The sequence below is a fragment of the Balaenoptera acutorostrata genome, chromosome 16 (genome assembly GCF_949987535.1).
Source record: "Balaenoptera acutorostrata chromosome 16, mBalAcu1.1, whole genome shotgun sequence".
Taxonomy (NCBI): Eukaryota; Metazoa; Chordata; class Mammalia; order Artiodactyla; family Balaenopteridae; genus Balaenoptera; species Balaenoptera acutorostrata.
The window spans coordinates 74,718,313-74,735,366 of record NC_080079.1 but is presented as its reverse complement, the minus strand read 5'-3'; the positions used below and the strand labels follow the sequence as shown (position 1 = coordinate 74,735,366).

Below are 17,054 nucleotides of genomic sequence, written 5' to 3'. Positions count from 1 at the left end.
ACAGTTAGCTGGTCTCCGGCACTGTGGGTAGTTTCCAAACAGAATAGGGGTTTAGATCCTGGGTAGCCCAAAGGATTGATCAGGGTTCACGGCACACACTATTTCCACTGGATGGTACTATTGTGAATGATTGATACAGATTCAAATCAAGAATACAAGCAAAGAAGCCACGTTCTTCTATTCTCCTCCTTTTGGCCCATGCATCCCAGAATAGAAATACAATTTTTTGTTGCTGAGCATGTAATGAAACAGGATTGTACTGCCACTCTTGGGCTTATGAGTATCCCTTGCATTTACCCAACCAGAGAGCCTTGAAGGAAACCGTTCAAGAGCTGGCAAATGAATCACTGGCTTTAAATCTAAGTCAAGGAAATGGATAATGCACTTTAGAAGGTCCACAGTGTGAGGGGCACCAAGTTCAAGCCTTTGCAGAAGAAATGGAATCTGTTGGATTGGAAAACCCATTTAACCATCATCCGAGTAGGTGGGCACAGAAAGAAGGGAAAGTGAGAACTGATTATCTGTTCAGTCCATGTCTGTTCTCTGTTAGTCACCCAGGTGACCTAGGTTGATGGTTTATTTCTCTAAAAGAGGAGAAACATGAATGAGGAGAACAGAGCTGCCAGCAAGAGGAGTCAGGCAACTTGAATACTGTCTTTAGAAATGAAGAAGAGAAGAACCGAGAATAGGAGCAAAAATAAGGGCATTGCAGGGAATCCTTTATGACCTACAAAGCACTCTCTCACCTGTGCAGGTGACCTCTACCCTCAGAACGGCCATAATCCCAACACTTCCTCCCATTTAACTAATGGGGAAATCCAGGCTCCCGGAGATGAATTCTTATCCGAGGCTCACAGCTACTTAGTGGTAGAGTTGGGCAAACCCACACGACTCTCTTAACTTCTCTTTCTACCTGACCATTTCCTGTCTTTACATTCTTCCTTTCGGGTATTTGTTTGAAATTTGTACTATGGTGTTCATTTGGTTTACTAAACACTAAGTAACTGGGGTATAATGCCTTCAGTCACTTGTATAGCCTTGCAAAAGTTCCATATCGTTTTCCCAGTTGCACAGAAAACTCCACTTTAGGTCAGGATGTTCAACTGGGCACACACGCGACTTGGCTTCTCAGAGCCTCAATTCCTTCATCAAAGCCTCGGTGTGAGTATAAGTTCTCTCCAGCTCTGACGGCCCATCAGTCTAGGAGATATAAAATGCTTCCACCATGTCATCCCTGGGGGACAGTTGGACTTCTCCCTGCTGGAGTTTGGTATAATTTCCTCCCGGGGAATAAGTGTTGCTGGTAGACAGCCCAGTGCTGGGAGCCACGGCTGGTGTCAAGGGCGATGTTAAGTAGCTGCTGGCTTCCTGCTGGCACAGGGCCACCACAGGCAAGGCGGGCATGCCTAAGCGTTAGCCCACCAGCTGAGGATCGGATCGGGCGTCAGAAGCATTTCCGTGACGATGAAGCGGCGTGGAGGAATTTCAGGCCAAGGGAAGAGGAGGGCTTGCTGTGATGGCAGGTGATGGAATCCGAAGGGCTGGGAGGATGGAACCCGTGGTGGGGCGTTAAAGAAAAGGCGTGAGCACGGGAGGAGGATGGGGTAGGGAAGTAGTCCATCCCCAGCGTGAAGAGCGCACTTGAGATCAGCGATCATGACCTGAAAAGAAGACCCGTTAAGATTGCGCGTATTTTCCTCTAAGCCACATCCAGCTTCATGGGTGCAGGTGCGGAGGGCAGAGGGGGAGTTAATCAGGGTTGGGGTCGAGCCAGATGAATGTCGTGAAGGCAAGGACAAGGGTGTGATAGTGATTTTGATGCCTGGCCGTGGAATGTAAGCTGAGAAAGAAGGGGAGGGAGGGTGTGAGAGAGGTGGAAATACCACCTGGGGAGAGGACTTCCGGGATCTGGGGAGGGTACCAGGATGGTTGAAGTTGAAAGAGTAAAGGAAATGAGCTGGAAAGAGAGGAGGCAGTTGCTGGAGATTAGGAGGTTTGGAGCAGATATTTACAGAGGGGAAGCACTTTGGGGGAATCCGGGTCCAGGGTTACGGTCGTGGAAATGAGTGGCTGAGGTCGGGTGGAAGATGAGATCGTTGGAGGGTGGCGATCAGGCCAGGATGTCGGAAGGAGCATCTCGATGGATACTGAAGTCCCAAGAGTGATGGCAGGAGGTGTGTTGCAGAGTGACAGCGAGCCAGAGCCAACATCTTCATGGAAGGACTGGACGTAACCTAGAGGGGCTGTAGAGGATGTCAGCAAGAGAGGGTGGGGCAGGTCCAGTGTGTCCCCTGAAAGCATCAGCTGGAAGTACTCCTGGGAGGCGTGTTAAAAGCAGTGCGTCCCACTGGGGAGCACTGCAGACCCCCTGGGGAGCAGGGGGGCCATCCTTCCAGCCGAGCGCCTAGAAGAGAGGGGAGGACATTCAGAAAAGCTGGGAAATGTATCAAGAGTCCCAGGGGGGCACAGAGAAAGAATTTCAAGGGTTTGTGGCCTCGGTGCGGATGAGGTGATGATTACGATGGGGTCAGAAAATGTAACTTCTAGAACGGTGTGGGAATTCGACTGCAGGGCTCCCTGGGCAAATGGCTTGAGCTGCAGTGAAACTATTTTCTCATGGGACGATGAAGCGGATTCTGTCATCTGAGGCTGCGTCACGTGCGTGGAAAGTTTCGAGGCTGCTGAAATGAAATTTATTTATGCGTGTAGATATGCCTGCAGCCTTCGATATCCTTGTTAGTATAGGACTGCTACGTTTTTATCACAGGAAGATCTGTTTTCCAAAAATCATCTTAGGGGAGATCTTAGGAAATTATGTGTATTTATATATACAGACATATATATATCACATATATTTATTTATTGTATTACATATAATAAATACATATATATTTAAGAGTCATTTGATAAAGTGGGTTTTTGGAACACTCAAGAAAAATGATATCAGATATGCATCGTGTTATGTGGACATTTACCTCTTCTATTATTTGTGCGACTACATTTTTTCTCTGGTGATTTATTCATTTCTCTGTATTTCCTTGCAATGAATGATACTGCATTTGTATATATTTTCTACGTTCCCACGTGATCAAATATTTCCAGTTTTTGTTCATATCCTAGTTCAAACAAGAAAACATAACCAATGCAGATTACTCTGTCCTTTTATTTAAAACAAAGGGGCGGCGGTGAAAATGACGTTTGTTTTTAGGTGTTCGTATGTGTAGATTGTGAATCTTTGCTATCAGGACCAGATGCTCAGCCCGCGGCCACACATGGTGGGCAGTCAGTCAGTGTTTGTTGATAACAAAACAATAAATAATCACTTGACAACCAAAGCCAGTTTACTTTCAGTGTTCTTGCACAGTTTGTACATTCAGCTTTTTATTCCTGCAGGCTATGAAAAATTGACTAAGCCAGGTTCTGACAGGCTGTGAGACCCTCCAGGGCTGGGCCTCCTACCCCTCTCCCCGTGCACTGACGGTCTCATGGAGGGATGCCCGGTAAACGATGGTTGAGGGAGGAAGGAGAGACAGTCCGAAGTTTCTTGAGCACCTATTATGTGCCAGGTACCATAGTAAGCCCTTTGCGTATATTATCAGAATATTCTTCATAAGCAGTCTATACAGCAAGTAGGTATTATCTCTCTTTTAGACATGACATAATTGGGTGAATGAGGTTTAGTAAGTTGCCCAAGGCCGCAAAGTCACCGGTGGTGGCAGAGGGGTAAACGCCTAGATGTGGCAGACTCCAAAGTCCATGACCTTTGTAGTAAACCCCTCTGCCTTGGAGGGAGGAAGGAAGGAAGGAAGAAAGAAGGGAGGGAGGGAGGGGTGGAGGGAGAGAGGAGGGAGGAGGGAAGGAAGGAAAGATAAATAAGGAGAGAATATGGGAAAAAGAACGAGTAACCATTTTTTGGCTGTTGAAATTCAAAAGTAAAACTTTGACCTGAATATGCTCCTAAGTGTTAATAGGCAGCACCTCTTTTAGCAGCTCAGTTTCTTGAACTGCCAACTGCCTTAACAAGCGTGAAAGCTGGTCGGCTCCTGCAGAAGGAACATGGAAAGCAGAGGCATAGTTAGTTATCAGGACGTAACCCCACATTACCATTGGGTCTGGAAAATATCCAAAAAAAAAGGAGATATATGTTCCTGTCTGTGTGAAATGTTATCAGCCATTTCATAGTTAGGCTAACAGCCCATAATCACCAGCCTGCGGGGACATTTAAAAAATATCTGTGTAACCTAATCTTATCTAAAGTTAATCCAACCCAAATGCTTATCCTAACTGGCTAATCCACGTAGAGCCCTAGCTCTCACTAATCTTGGAACTAGCTAGAATGCTGTCTTCTCTATGGCAACATCTAGGTCATTAGCAAGTGTTTACTTCTTTTGTCTACCTAGCTTGAGGAAGCTGTTAAGTCCCTAGGTTCCAAACTTCACCCATGAAATAATAGGTTCTCCACTCAGAATTCCTCAACACATATTTTTCATCATTTCAAATTGTGTGACATGTTAGTGAACAAGACAAAGCCCTGCTTGTCCAGATAGCAAGTCTGGGAAAGGAGAGGGGCTTTCCTGGCGAACATTAACAGAGTCTGCATACTTTAACTTTCAACACTCAAAAAAAGTTTGTGGGAGAAAAGCAAGATAATACAACTTTGAATTAAATATTAATCAGAAAGGGGCCAACTCAGGAAGGTTGAGTGCATTGGTTTTCTCATCTGGAAATGGAACAGGAATGGAGGGAAGCATATCATTCACAGATATCATTATTATGTATATTTCAACTTTTCTTATGCTTCATACCTGCCCAGTGTAAGTTTCCCTGTGCACTGCGTGATTTTGTTTATTTCATTTTCTCCTGTGGGCTGGTAGAAAAAAGTAAATTCGGGGAACTTTTGCTTGTAATTGGTCAAAGCTCATGAGACACTGTGTGATAAGGGGAAAATACTGATTTTTAAATTCAAAAGACCAGACCCTTCTACTGGACAAGTTGCTTTTAAGACTCAGTGTCCTTATTTTTAGTAGAAAAAATTACATCTGCATAACCAGGTTGATGTGTGCAATCAGTGAGATGCTATCTGAGAAGTCACTTTTTAAGTTGGTATGTGTCCCATAAATAGATGATGTATTGAAATAAAAATTCTCTGAGAAAAACTGTTATACCACATTCAAAAATCTATCCTGCCGAACAGGTCATGGAAGAAGTTGTATTCCTGTGGACAGATCTTAAAGCAAATTGAGGCTCCTTGGGAGAGAAAATTGTTATAATAAAAAACCTCTGCTATCTCCACAAAATCAAACATGCTATAAACTATTTTAACATACTTTTCCTCCACTGCACACTGAGCAAATACACTTCTCCTAGATTCTCAGTGTGACGCTTAAAAGACACTTGGGTCGAGTGTGGCCGAAGGAATGGAAATTGGGACTGGGAAGAAATTGTCCAGTAAAAGAATAAAAAACTAAACTCATTCAGTGTCTCGACAGGCCAACCCTGTTTCTTGTTTTAGTTCTGCTCTGTGACCATTTCTCCATCTTTAAGGTTAGATTAATTTAAAGGGGGTGATTATCAAATGGATGTTTAGCAATTAGCAAGTAGGAAGTGTAATGGGACAGCTTTACATATAAACAGACTATTGTTATAATAAGTATTTCTTTCCAGAAATTAAATCTGGTGATGTCTGGCAGATACAGGGCCATCTCCCAGGGCAGGTCGCTGGGGATAGATGACCTGCACGTTCCTGTAGGCTCATGTTCTAAGATTCCGTCCCAGAGAACTAGCGTGGGGTGGAGGAAGGGCTGAGAAAGACATCTCCATGACATTGAAGCTGCAGGAGAAATTTTGGGGAAAAAATTCCACCGTGACCTTCTAGAAATGACAATCCTTCAAAAACTTTTAAACAGCTTTCTCTGACATTATTTCATTTGGTCACGAAATGGCGCTTGATCTAACCAACTAGCAAGAAGTAACGATAGAGCTCCAGCCTGAAGAAGAATGTTCTGGAAGTCCTCGTTATGACATGTATTACGGTATTATGAGGGTCACTAAGAAGACTGCATTTCCAGCAAGCGCTCGCAGGGCTAAGCTGTGTCTCTCACATCTTGTGTTTCCAACACGCAACGCACGCTGGGCTGTGTGAGGTCCCAGTGTTCAGGGAAGTGAACTATTTTGTACTTAGCAATGTCTACATCTGATGGCCTCCTCCTTTTGCGGCCCTGAGCAATTCAGGAACGAGCTTACCTGTGGCCTCAGAAGGAAATACATTTTATTTAATAACAGTCCAACACACATCCCAAAGTGTGTGTCTGTAAATCCCACCTGAGGCTTGAAAAGCATTGGCTTAACCGTACCGATGCCTACGTCTCTTCCACTTCATAAGCAGGGGCTGCTTGTACTTTCAGGATAATCTAAACTGCTCTCTGTCAGCCCCTCCTGGTGACCTCATTGCTTGGCATGCGGAAAACACCGGCCTGGCACGTTGGGCTGATGAAGGCCGTGGCCATTTGAAAACTCAGCTCGAATAAATCTCTAGTACAGTTATTTTAAACCATTATTAGTGGATAAAACTAAACATAACAACGTTGATGATATTTGGGGTTTTCTGTGGAATCCAGTTGCCAGGGTGTTTGGGACAACGCACATCAGATAAGGAGAAAAACTGTAGGGCTGGGAGGCCCCATCTTTAAAATATGTTGTGCATTTGGGCTTTAATGTGCCCGCCCTTGCTGGGAGGTTGTAAACAAGCCGACACTCTTTGAGTGCAGCCTTGCTGCTTCAGGGGACCATTTTTAACGCATCCCTTTGAAGTCCCCATCACGTGATGGCTCCTCCTCTCCATCATTTCCTCTGACCTCTTGGTAAACAGCCTGGACCCTGGTCTCAGTCCCCAGCGCTTTTCACCTGAAATGGGACTGGGGGTGGCTGATTGCCCCATCTCCGTCTCTCCTCTTTACTCCCCCAAGGCTGTAGGGGAAGGCTTCTTAAGTGCAACTTTCTTCCTGTTTCCTTGGGATTTAAAAACCCCTGTGGCCTACCTGTCACCTAGAGAATGAAGTTCAAATGTCTCCATAGGACTCAACTTCCCACTCCAGCCGGACTGCCTGAGCCTCCCCTCCCCGCTTCAGGGATCCTGGCCCAGGCTTCCCAGCCAGGAAGGCACCTCCCCGACTTTGGTTTGCCAGCCCTTCGTTTCTCACATGACACAGACGTTCTCCTTTGGCTTCCCAGCTTTCCCAGGAGAATGTCACCTCTACCTCCAGCTTGGTAGACCATTGAAGCAGGCGTGTCTACACTAACCAGCCGCGCAGAATAGCTGCACTCCTGTGCTTGTTAGAGAGGACGTTGAAATTCACTGCCCCTCAATGCACAGTGACCGTCAAAACTAGCTGGAGAGGGGACCTTCCTGGCGGTCCAGTGCTTAAGACTCCGTGCTCCCATTGCAGGGGGCGCAGGTTTGATCCCTGGTCTGGGAACTAAGATCCCGCATGGCGCACAGCGCGGCCAAAAAATTTTTAAAAATAAAAAATAAATAAAAAACTAGGTGGAGAGAAATGATCCGTATCAAGGATTTCCTGAAAGGTGTGAAGTTCTCCCAGTCCTCCTGCATCTCCACAATCTACCCTTGGGTGACACCAGACCTCTGGAAAACCACATACCTAAAGCTGAATTATTTTGGCCACCTATAGAAATTTTTTTAATTGTACTTTGGCCATATTAGAACAGCTCTGGAACATCGTGATTGTACCTGCCATGCAATGCTGAGAAGGATGATGGTCACCATATTGTACAATGTTCTCTCTTATGAGGGTCCTGGGGATGTCATCTCTCTGGTGTCTTAGCCAGAAATAGCTATGATCCTTCCAAGCAATTATTTTGTTTCTGTCTTAAGGACACGAGACACTCCTCAAGTTATCTTTCTACATTGCTTGCTAGAAAGCCTGAGTGAAATCAGTGGCCCACCTTTAGCAAATATATAGGACATCATAGAATGAAGTGAAGGTCTCTTGACATCCTTCTGGCTTCATTATATTTTTCCTGTCCCCATTGTCACTTAAATTTTATCATTTGCTTTTGTACTGTGTATGCCTTTTTATTATTTATTTATGTATTTATTTTATAAATTTATTTTTTTTTTTTTAAAAGGATTTTCTTATTTATTTATTTATTTATTTATTTATTTTTGGCTGTGTTGGGTCTTCGGTTCGTGCGAGGGCTTTCTCCAGTTGCGGCAAGCGGGGGCCACTCTTCATCGCGGTGCGGGGACCGCCCTTCATCGCGGTGCGCGGGCCTTTCTCTATCGCGGCCCCTCCCGTCGCGGGGCACAGGCTCCAGACGCGCAGGCTCAGCAATTGTGGCTCACGGGCCCAGCCGCTCCGTGGCATGTGGGATCTTCCCAGACCAGGGCTCGAACCCGTGTCCCCTGCATTAGCAGGCAGACTCTCAACCACTGCGCCACCAGGGAAGCCCTATTTTTTATTTATTTATTACTTTTGGCTGCGTTGGGTCTTCGTTGCTGCGCGCGGGCTTTCTCTAGTTGCGGCGAGCGGGGGCTACTCTTCGTTGCGGTGCGCGGGCTTCTCATCGTAGTGGCTTCTCTTGTTGCGGAGCATGGGCTCTAGGTGCGCGGGCTTCAGTAGTTGTGGTGTGCGGGCTCAGTAGTTGTGGCTCGTGGGCTCTAGAGCGCAGGCTCAGTAGTTGTGGCACACGGGCTTAGTTGCTCCGCGGCATGTGGGATCATCCCGGACCAGGGCTCGAACCCGTGTCCCCTGCATTGGCAGGCGGATTCTTAACCACTGCGCCACCAGGGAAGCCCCTGTGTCTGCCTTTTTAAATGGACTTCATTCCTTTTTGGAATTTAGTATGAATAAATAAGCCAGGCCTGGCCAGTCACTGGTAAGGATGCCCAGTGGTGCTTAAAGGGGGGTAGTCTTGCCCCTTCGGCAACAGGGAGAGGGAGGAGGAAAGGGTCAGGTAGCCAGGAGAGGGTTGGCTCGCACAGCCGCAATGGCTGCCCCGCATTTTGGCTGCACTCTGGAAATTGATGCATATCCTGTGTGCAAAGTATCTGGGATCTACTAGACACGCTGTCAGTTCAGACACTCAATTTTCACAGCTTTCATGAGGGACGCTCATCTATTAGGATGAAAATACTCCAAGATACTCTTAAAATTCATTTTAAATATTTATTTATTTATCTATTTATTTATTTCGCTGCATCAGGTCTTAGTTGCAGGACACGGGATCTTTGTTGTGGCGGGCAGGCTCTTCGTTGTGGCATACGGGCTTCTCTCTAGTTGTGGCGCACGGGCTCTCTAGTTGCGGCGCGTGGGCTGAGTTGCCCCGTGACATGTGGGATCTTACTTAAATGGCCAGGGATCGAACCCACGTCCCCTGCATTGGAAGGCAGATTCTTAACCACTGGACCACCAGGGAAGTCCCTCAAAATTCATTTTAAAAATGGTTATTGAATGCCTTCTATGTCCCATTGACTTAGGCCATGAGAACACAGCAACATGAAAGATGCCAAGAGTTCGGTTCCATGGAAACTCCAGAGACAGCCATCCGGGAAAGGTCACAGTGTAGGGGCAACAGACCTCTGGTCTTCCCTTTGGAGGGAATATGCTCTAAACCCAGGGAGCCTCTCTGAGAAGGATATGGGCCTGATTTGCATGTGAACAGCAAAATTAGCGCCTTTGCAGACATGACTGGGTTTCATTATTTTCATATTCTTTTACAATGTGAACCTGACAATGAATCTTTTGTTCCTAAGAAAAGGCACCAAGACCTATCTAAACTGAGTGTTTATTAAAAACCTCGGGCAGTTACAATGTCTCTACCAAGCCTAGCGGTCCTTCACAGCAAACCCCTTCCTCAACCGTCCTCTTATCCGTGTAGAAATGAGCCCCTGCTTCTCACAGAGGATGGTGCTAACTTATTTCCTTCAGGTGGTAGAAATCCAAATTCTGCGTCATCTCATGTACTCATAAATACACACACACTCCTTCCAGTTTGATGTAAAACAAACAAACAAACAACGCTGGCATCAACCCAACACAATGAAATGCTTGACCTGGATGGAGAAAAAGGAAGGAGGGAAAAAAAACCCCTCAAGGCATGTCATTTAAACAGTTTTGCTAATCTATTTGAGGTGAAGGTCCCCCTTTATGCTTCTCCTTTGTGAGCTCTATTACTTCTTTCACTGGAAGAGCGTTTCTTCCCAAATCATATTATTAACTAGCAGTAAACCAGTGTTATTTATTGTGCCGTTGGGGTGGGATGAGACCTCCCCCACCCCTGAAGTCTAACGCCCGCAGTCCCGGGGTCCCAGTAGGTGTCTCAGTTAGGACGCAGTGGTGGTTCGTTACTCACTCTGGGTGCCCCAGAGCTTGCGATCTGAATTACTCACTGCTTGTGTTTCACCTGTGTATTTCTGTACATCTTTCCCAGAGAGAATAAGAGTTTTATATTACAGAATGAGCAAAGAGATCCCTGAAATGTTTAAAAAAGAGTGCTTTCAGCTAGGACCCAAAGCAATGAGGTCTTGGAGAGAGATGAATGGAATCCTAAGACCTGGGATCAGCTCTTCACCGTTTCACTTCATGTTACAGCAACCTGCGTACTCTCCCCTTCCTGATCTTGACTCCTAGTTCATAGACTGTTACCCTAACAGTTCTGCGTGTACATTTTTATTTGAAGGTTGCAGTTTTTCATCTCTGACGTATTACGGTCATCTCACGCATGGGTTGTATAGAGAGGCTTAGTTTAAGCATTGCCTGTCTTTATCTTCCTCCTGTAATGTAACAAGAATCTGTTGTATCTGCTATGTATTTTCTCAATAGGGTGTCTGTTGCCTGTAATATAGTGATCTGGATAAGAATTCTTTCATTTGTTCATCCAGCTATTCCTTCGATCATTCCGCCAGCCACCTTGTTATCACCTACTAAGTACCAGGCATGGTGAATAATGAGATGGGATCCCAGGAAAAATGAATGGTGTGGAAGTGGGTGTAGGGACAGGTTTCATGTTTGCATTAAGTTTCAAAAGACATGTAAAGGGATTCAGAGACTTTTTCTTTTGGCCAAGACGGAGTAGCCAGTATTGGAATATCCTCCCTGCCACAAACAATGATAAAGCTGGAAAAAACATATTAATCAACTGTTTTCAGATATTGAACAATAGACAGTGCAAGGCTCTGATCATTGAAAGAGGGGAAGCATACAAAGTGAGCTCCCACAATTGTCCCTGCTTTCTTCCCAGAGGCACTTTCTTATCTGTAGTAACAGGGAGGTGGAACCCAAAGAGAGCACAGTGGTCTTGTTTAGCTAGGGAGGTAGAATCAGAATTCTGGGCTGCTAAGCAGCTGGACTTTGTGGGTACTAGGCAGGAGTGAATTTCACAGATAAGGAGCTACAGAAATCAGTATAGGGATCCCCTTTAGTGATTGGATGAATATTAACCTGCTTTTGTATAGCAAGAGCGTGTATAATCAAGGCCTGACAGAGAGCAGTAACTGGTGAGGTGAGCTAAATAGAGATGACAGAGGCCGTATCGTGATGAGAGATGTAGAAATTCCAATTAGCCAGTGGAGAGACCTGGCTGAACATCCCAGGAATTCAACTGAGCTCCAGAAAGACCAACTTTAGGAGTAAAGATATTCTCACCCTAGAATAAGGGCTACTGTAGACATTTCCAAACAAAGATTAAAAACAAGTTTCAAAAGGATCAAGCTGACAAGCTGACATGCAAATAAATTGACTCATTAACAGAAAATAACTCTCTCTAAAGGAAGAAAAAAAAACAGTCCAGACTGTCAATACTATAACATCATCAATACCCAGCATATAATAAAAGTTTGTAGATATGTAAATAAGCAGAAAAAAAGTGACCCATAACCAGCAAAACAAAACAAAATAGAAACACACCCAAAGATGTTGGAGTTAACAGAAAAGAAGTTTCAAACAGATATTAATATGTTTAGGAATTCAAAGGAAAAATTATCATAATGAATGAATTAATTGAGACTATCAATTGACAGGAAAAAAACCTGAAATTCTGGAAATGAATAAAACACAACGTCTGAAATGAAAAACGTAGAGGATAGGCTTAACAGGAAAAAAAAGGATCAATGAACTTGAAGATAAGGCAATAGAAACCATTCAAACTGATGTGCAAATAATGAAAAAATTACAGAAAATAGAGATTCAGTGATGTGTGAGACAATATCAAGTATCCTAACATATGTATAAGTGGAATCCCAAAAGGAGAAGCAATAAATAGGGTCAGAAAAAAATTGAAGAAATATTATTCAAAAATTTTAAAAATTTGATGAAAAATATCAATTCATAAATCCCAAGAGCTCAGCACACCCCAAGCAGGATAAACACAAAGAAAACCAAACCTAAGTGCATGATCATCAAATAGCTGAAAATTAAAGAATAATTATAAGAGCGTCTGAGATTTCTAATCATCATTTTATCAAGACTGTGAGAAAAATTTAAAAACACATAATATACTGGGAAACAACTATGTGAGTTAATCACTAACATCTCATTAAAAAATAATGCAAGCCAGAAAATAATGCAATGATATTTTTTAAGTGCTGGAAGGAACATAAAACTGTTAACCCAAAATTCTACATCTAGGAAAATGAAGGCAAAATTTAAGTTTTTACAGATAAAGAAAAGTTGACATAATCACCAGATAACCTGCACTGCAAGAAATATTGAAGGAAATTCTTTAAGCTGAAAGAAAATGATAGCAGATGGAAAATTGATTCTACATAAAAGAATGAAGATTGCCAGAAATGGTAAATATGTAAGCAAAGATTTTTTTTCTTTCTAAGCCTTTACAAAATTGATTGTTTAAAGCAAAATAATAACAAACTATTGTGGGGTTTAAATGTTAATATACATTAAAGTAAAATGCTTGACAACAATAACACAAAGGACATGAAGGATTAAATATACCATTGTAATAGTCCTACATTACAGGAAGAGTAGTATGAATTTTACCCATGTGATAGGGTAAAAATGCACATTATAATTCCTAGAGAAACTGCAAAAAATAAAACAGAGTTACAGCTAACTGATTTAAAAGCTGATACATAGTAAATTACTAAAAGTTACTCAGCACGCTCCCCCCCGCCCCCAAATATCAGAAAGAATGCAAAGAAAAAAAAATGGATGAATTTAAAAAACTGCAAGATGGTTGATTTATACCCAGTCATATAAATAATCACATTAATGTAAATGGACTAATCACTGTAATTAAAAGGTGGAGATTATCAAACTGATAAAAAAGCAAATCCTAACTATGTACAGTTTTCAGGAGATATGTTTTAAATACAAAGACATGGATAGATTAAAAGTAGAATGATAGAAAGTTTTTTTTGAAGATTTATTATTTTTTAATTCAATTTTATTTATTTTTGGCTCGTCGGCTCTTAGTTGCAGCATGCGGGATCTTTTGTTGGGGCACGCGGGCTCTTCATTGCAGAGTGCAGGTTTCTCTCTAGTTGTGGCGTACAGGTTTTCTCTCTCTAGTTGTGGCGCGCAGGCTCCAGGGCACGTGGGCTCTAGTTGAGGTGCTCGAGCTCAGTAGTTGTGGCGCGTAGGCTTAGTTGCCCTGCGGCATGTGGGATCTCAGTTCCCCAACCAGGGACCGAACCCGCATCCCTTGCATTGCAAGGTGAATTCTCTACCATTGGACCACCAGGGAAGTCCCAAAAGGACAGCAAGTTTTATCCCTTACAAACACTAATTATGAGAAAGCTAGAATAGCTGTATTAATATCAGATTCAAGACAAGGTATGTTACCAAAATAAAGATATTTCATAATGACTGAAGAGTCAATTCATCAAGAAGACAAAACAGTCCTAAATATGCATACACCTAATAACAGAACTGTAAGGAATAAAAACTGAGTTACAAAACAATTTACCTGAATGAAAATTTTAAACACAACATAAAAAATTGGTGGGCTACAACTAAAGCAATTCATAGAGAAAAACTTACTTTTTTTGTGCTTACTTTTTCCTTCTGTCAATAACTAAGGACTCAATTATCTTGAAAAAGATACAAACCACCACCACCACAACCAATAACAACTACCCCAGTTGATTGGCTGTCCTTCCTATCTTCTCTCTTATTTCTTTTCTTCTCTTCACCGTGACTTTGGTTTAAGTGGTTTGTACTTATGGTTATTAGCACTTATTACTACTGTCCTGTCATCCCTAATTCGTTCCTTATCCTCTTATCCTCATAGGGCAGCCCATCTCATTGTTGAACTCATAGTTGTTAAAATGACCTTTGTTATAGTAAACGCTATACCCTGAAGCTTTTTCCCATTGGTCATAATAATGCCCTCTGGGACTACAGAGAATATCAAGTTCACATTTCCACAATAGCCCTTCAGATAGTTGTTGAAGACGACCATTGTCTCCCCCAAAGTCTTCTTTTATGCAAAGTCAAAGTCCCTGGATCTTTTAGTCATTCTTCAGTAACATAATTTGAGTTATTTTACAACCCTGTAGTTTTCTTGATATGTAACTAACAATCTGTATGATCTTGTTCAAATCAGTACTATTATATTTTTTTAATGGAGAAAGTGTAACTTGCCCAAATCATCTAGTTTTATTTCATTTTATCAGTAACCCTTTATGTGTAGCGTGCAAAGGAATAAAACGAGGTATATTCTGACTCTTGCTATCCCTTTGTTTTGATGGTATCAAGATCACATTCAGTTTTCAAGTGTTATCCTACTTCGGGTCCATATGTTCAAAGAAATTACCAAAGTATTTGTTAAGTATGCTACTGTATATTACTGAACTGTGTAGCTGGTTTTTTTGAACCAAGATGCAGGACATTCCATTTATTTCTACTAATTTTCAGTGTATTAGTTTCAGTCTGCCAAATCCGTTTGGCAAGATGTCCTTAGATCGTAACTCTGCATTCCAGGAGGTACCAGTAATCTCATGTCATTAGCATACTGTATATGTTTCCCCTCAAATCATTAACAAAAATATTAAAGAAGATATGGTGTGTCATTTAGCAAAGATTGTTGACGCCCGTTATCCTGTGTTTTTAGAACTAGCTCCTTTGGAAATGTATTCAGCTCACCGGGCGCTCCCAGTCACGTGAGGTGAGGTGGTGCACTTAGGCTGTGAAGCTCTTCCAGGACACCCCTCCTGGTAACACTTCAACGTGCACCTAGCTCCTCTCAGACCTTTCCACCTGCCACCTTCTTTAGCCTCCTATCTGCTCAGCCATGACCTGCAGGTTTCTGGAAAGGAGAACTCAAGGATATAACCGTCCTGCATTTTGGCCATTCGCGTCCATGACCACCATGGGAATGTGTCTCTTCTAACACAAAAAAACCAGGAGGTGATGAGAATCAGAAGGGATATGGATGAATAAGAGAATTAATGATTGTGGGACTTCCCTGGCGGTCCAATGGTTAAGACTCCGTGCTTCCAGTGCAGGGGGGTGTGGGTTGGAGCCCTGGTCCGGGAACTAAGATCCCACATGCCGCGTGGCCAAAAAAAGAAAAAAGCATTAATGATTGTAAGATTGGTGGCTTATTTGGGGGTACTTGTTTGAACTAAGAACTACACAAATCTCCTGATTTCTAGACTCTCTTCAGCATCTTTCCCTCAATAAGGGCAAGGGGAAAATCCATTCGAAACAAAGGTTATCCTACGACCTCTTTACAACTGCCGTCGTGTTTGTTACTCTGCCAGGGACCTACTGCCAGCAGAGGGAGGTGGAAGCCATCACAGAGGGCGATGAGGATGACAGAGGCTGCTGCTGCTGCAAACCAGGTCACCTACTCCACCTGTTGTCCTGCAATGCCGCCTTTAACCTCCGCTGGCTCACCTGGGAGATCGCACGAGCTCAGTACATCCTGGAGGGCTACAGCATCACGGACAACAACGCGGCCAGCATGCTGCAGGTGTTTGACCTCCGAAGGATCCTCATCCGATACTACATCAAGGTATTGCTCCGGGTCCCAGACCCTTTGTCTGAGTAATGATGCCGGGCTGGCTCCAGAGGCTGCTGGAAAGCTTTGTAAAGAGCTTAGGAAGCTTCTCCACAGCTTGTGAATCAGAGGCTTAGCTAGGTTTCGGAGCCACCGGTTTCGTGAAGAAGGCTCGAGGGCTTTGGGTTGGCCTGACGTGCATGCCCCAAGTTATATCCTAAGCCTGGGCACGAAGAGGTAGTCTGTTTTCTTGCCTAGATCTTCTTCTCCACTTTTAACACCACATGAGTTGCTTGACAAATGGAAACATCCTGGAAGTATGACCAGACCTCAATTTTTACGAGTTATAAGGATCAGTTTAGAGGCTCTGCAAATTTCTACCTTTTAGAACCAGAGTCAATTTTTTAAGTTCATGATAAAAATGCAAAAATAGAGTTAAATGATCCAATCAGGATTAGCTCTGACAGCCTTTTCTTCTTACTCGTATGGGGACTAGTACATTTATTCAGTTGCTCGGTACCTACATCTGCTCAACCTGTATTCGGCCTCAGAACATGTGCTGGTTTTGAATAAATCTCCTAGAGGAGACTTATGTGAGACTTGACCAAGGATGCAGCACGATAATAGGGGCGAAAGTGTTTTCTAAGGGGGGCGGGACGGGCGAGGGTGTCCGTGGCTGAGGGTGTCTGTGACGGCTCCTGTTCTGAGACACCACTTTGCACGGTGAAAGCCCTGGATGGTCCTCAGAGGGTCCACGTTTTAATGCCATTCACCAGGAAGAAGCCCATCCATCTGAGACCCCAAACTCTCTGCCAGCTGAGACTGAGACAAGTGGTCCAGCAGAAATAAGGAAATACAAAATGAAGAGATAACACGGGCCCCTGAAGTTTCAGGAATTTCCATCAACTAAAAAGGAGGACATTTAGAAATTGGAAATAACTCCTGGGGGGAGCCCCAGCGTCTGCAGCAATAGCTGCTAAATTGTTCAGGAAATAGAATTCAGACTATGAAAATCAGAAGGTTAAAGAACTCCTGATGATTACACCCCAAGGTTATTGCAACAAGAAATGTTGGAG

At 43.5% G+C, this 17,054-nt stretch overlaps 1 protein-coding gene across 4 annotated transcripts in view; it reads left to right on the top strand.

Annotated features, from left to right (window-relative positions):
- The window catches only part of PCNX2 (pecanex 2), a 283,000-nt gene that overhangs the window by 229,683 nt on the left and 36,263 nt on the right, over positions 1-17,054 (top strand). For all 4 annotated transcript variants that reach the window (XM_057531598.1, XM_057531597.1, XM_057531596.1 and 1 more), the window contains one exon: positions 15,740-15,993. In XM_057531598.1, the coding sequence (XP_057387581.1) occupies positions 15,740-15,993 (254 nt within the window). The remainder of the gene's footprint in view (positions 1-15,739; positions 15,994-17,054) is intronic.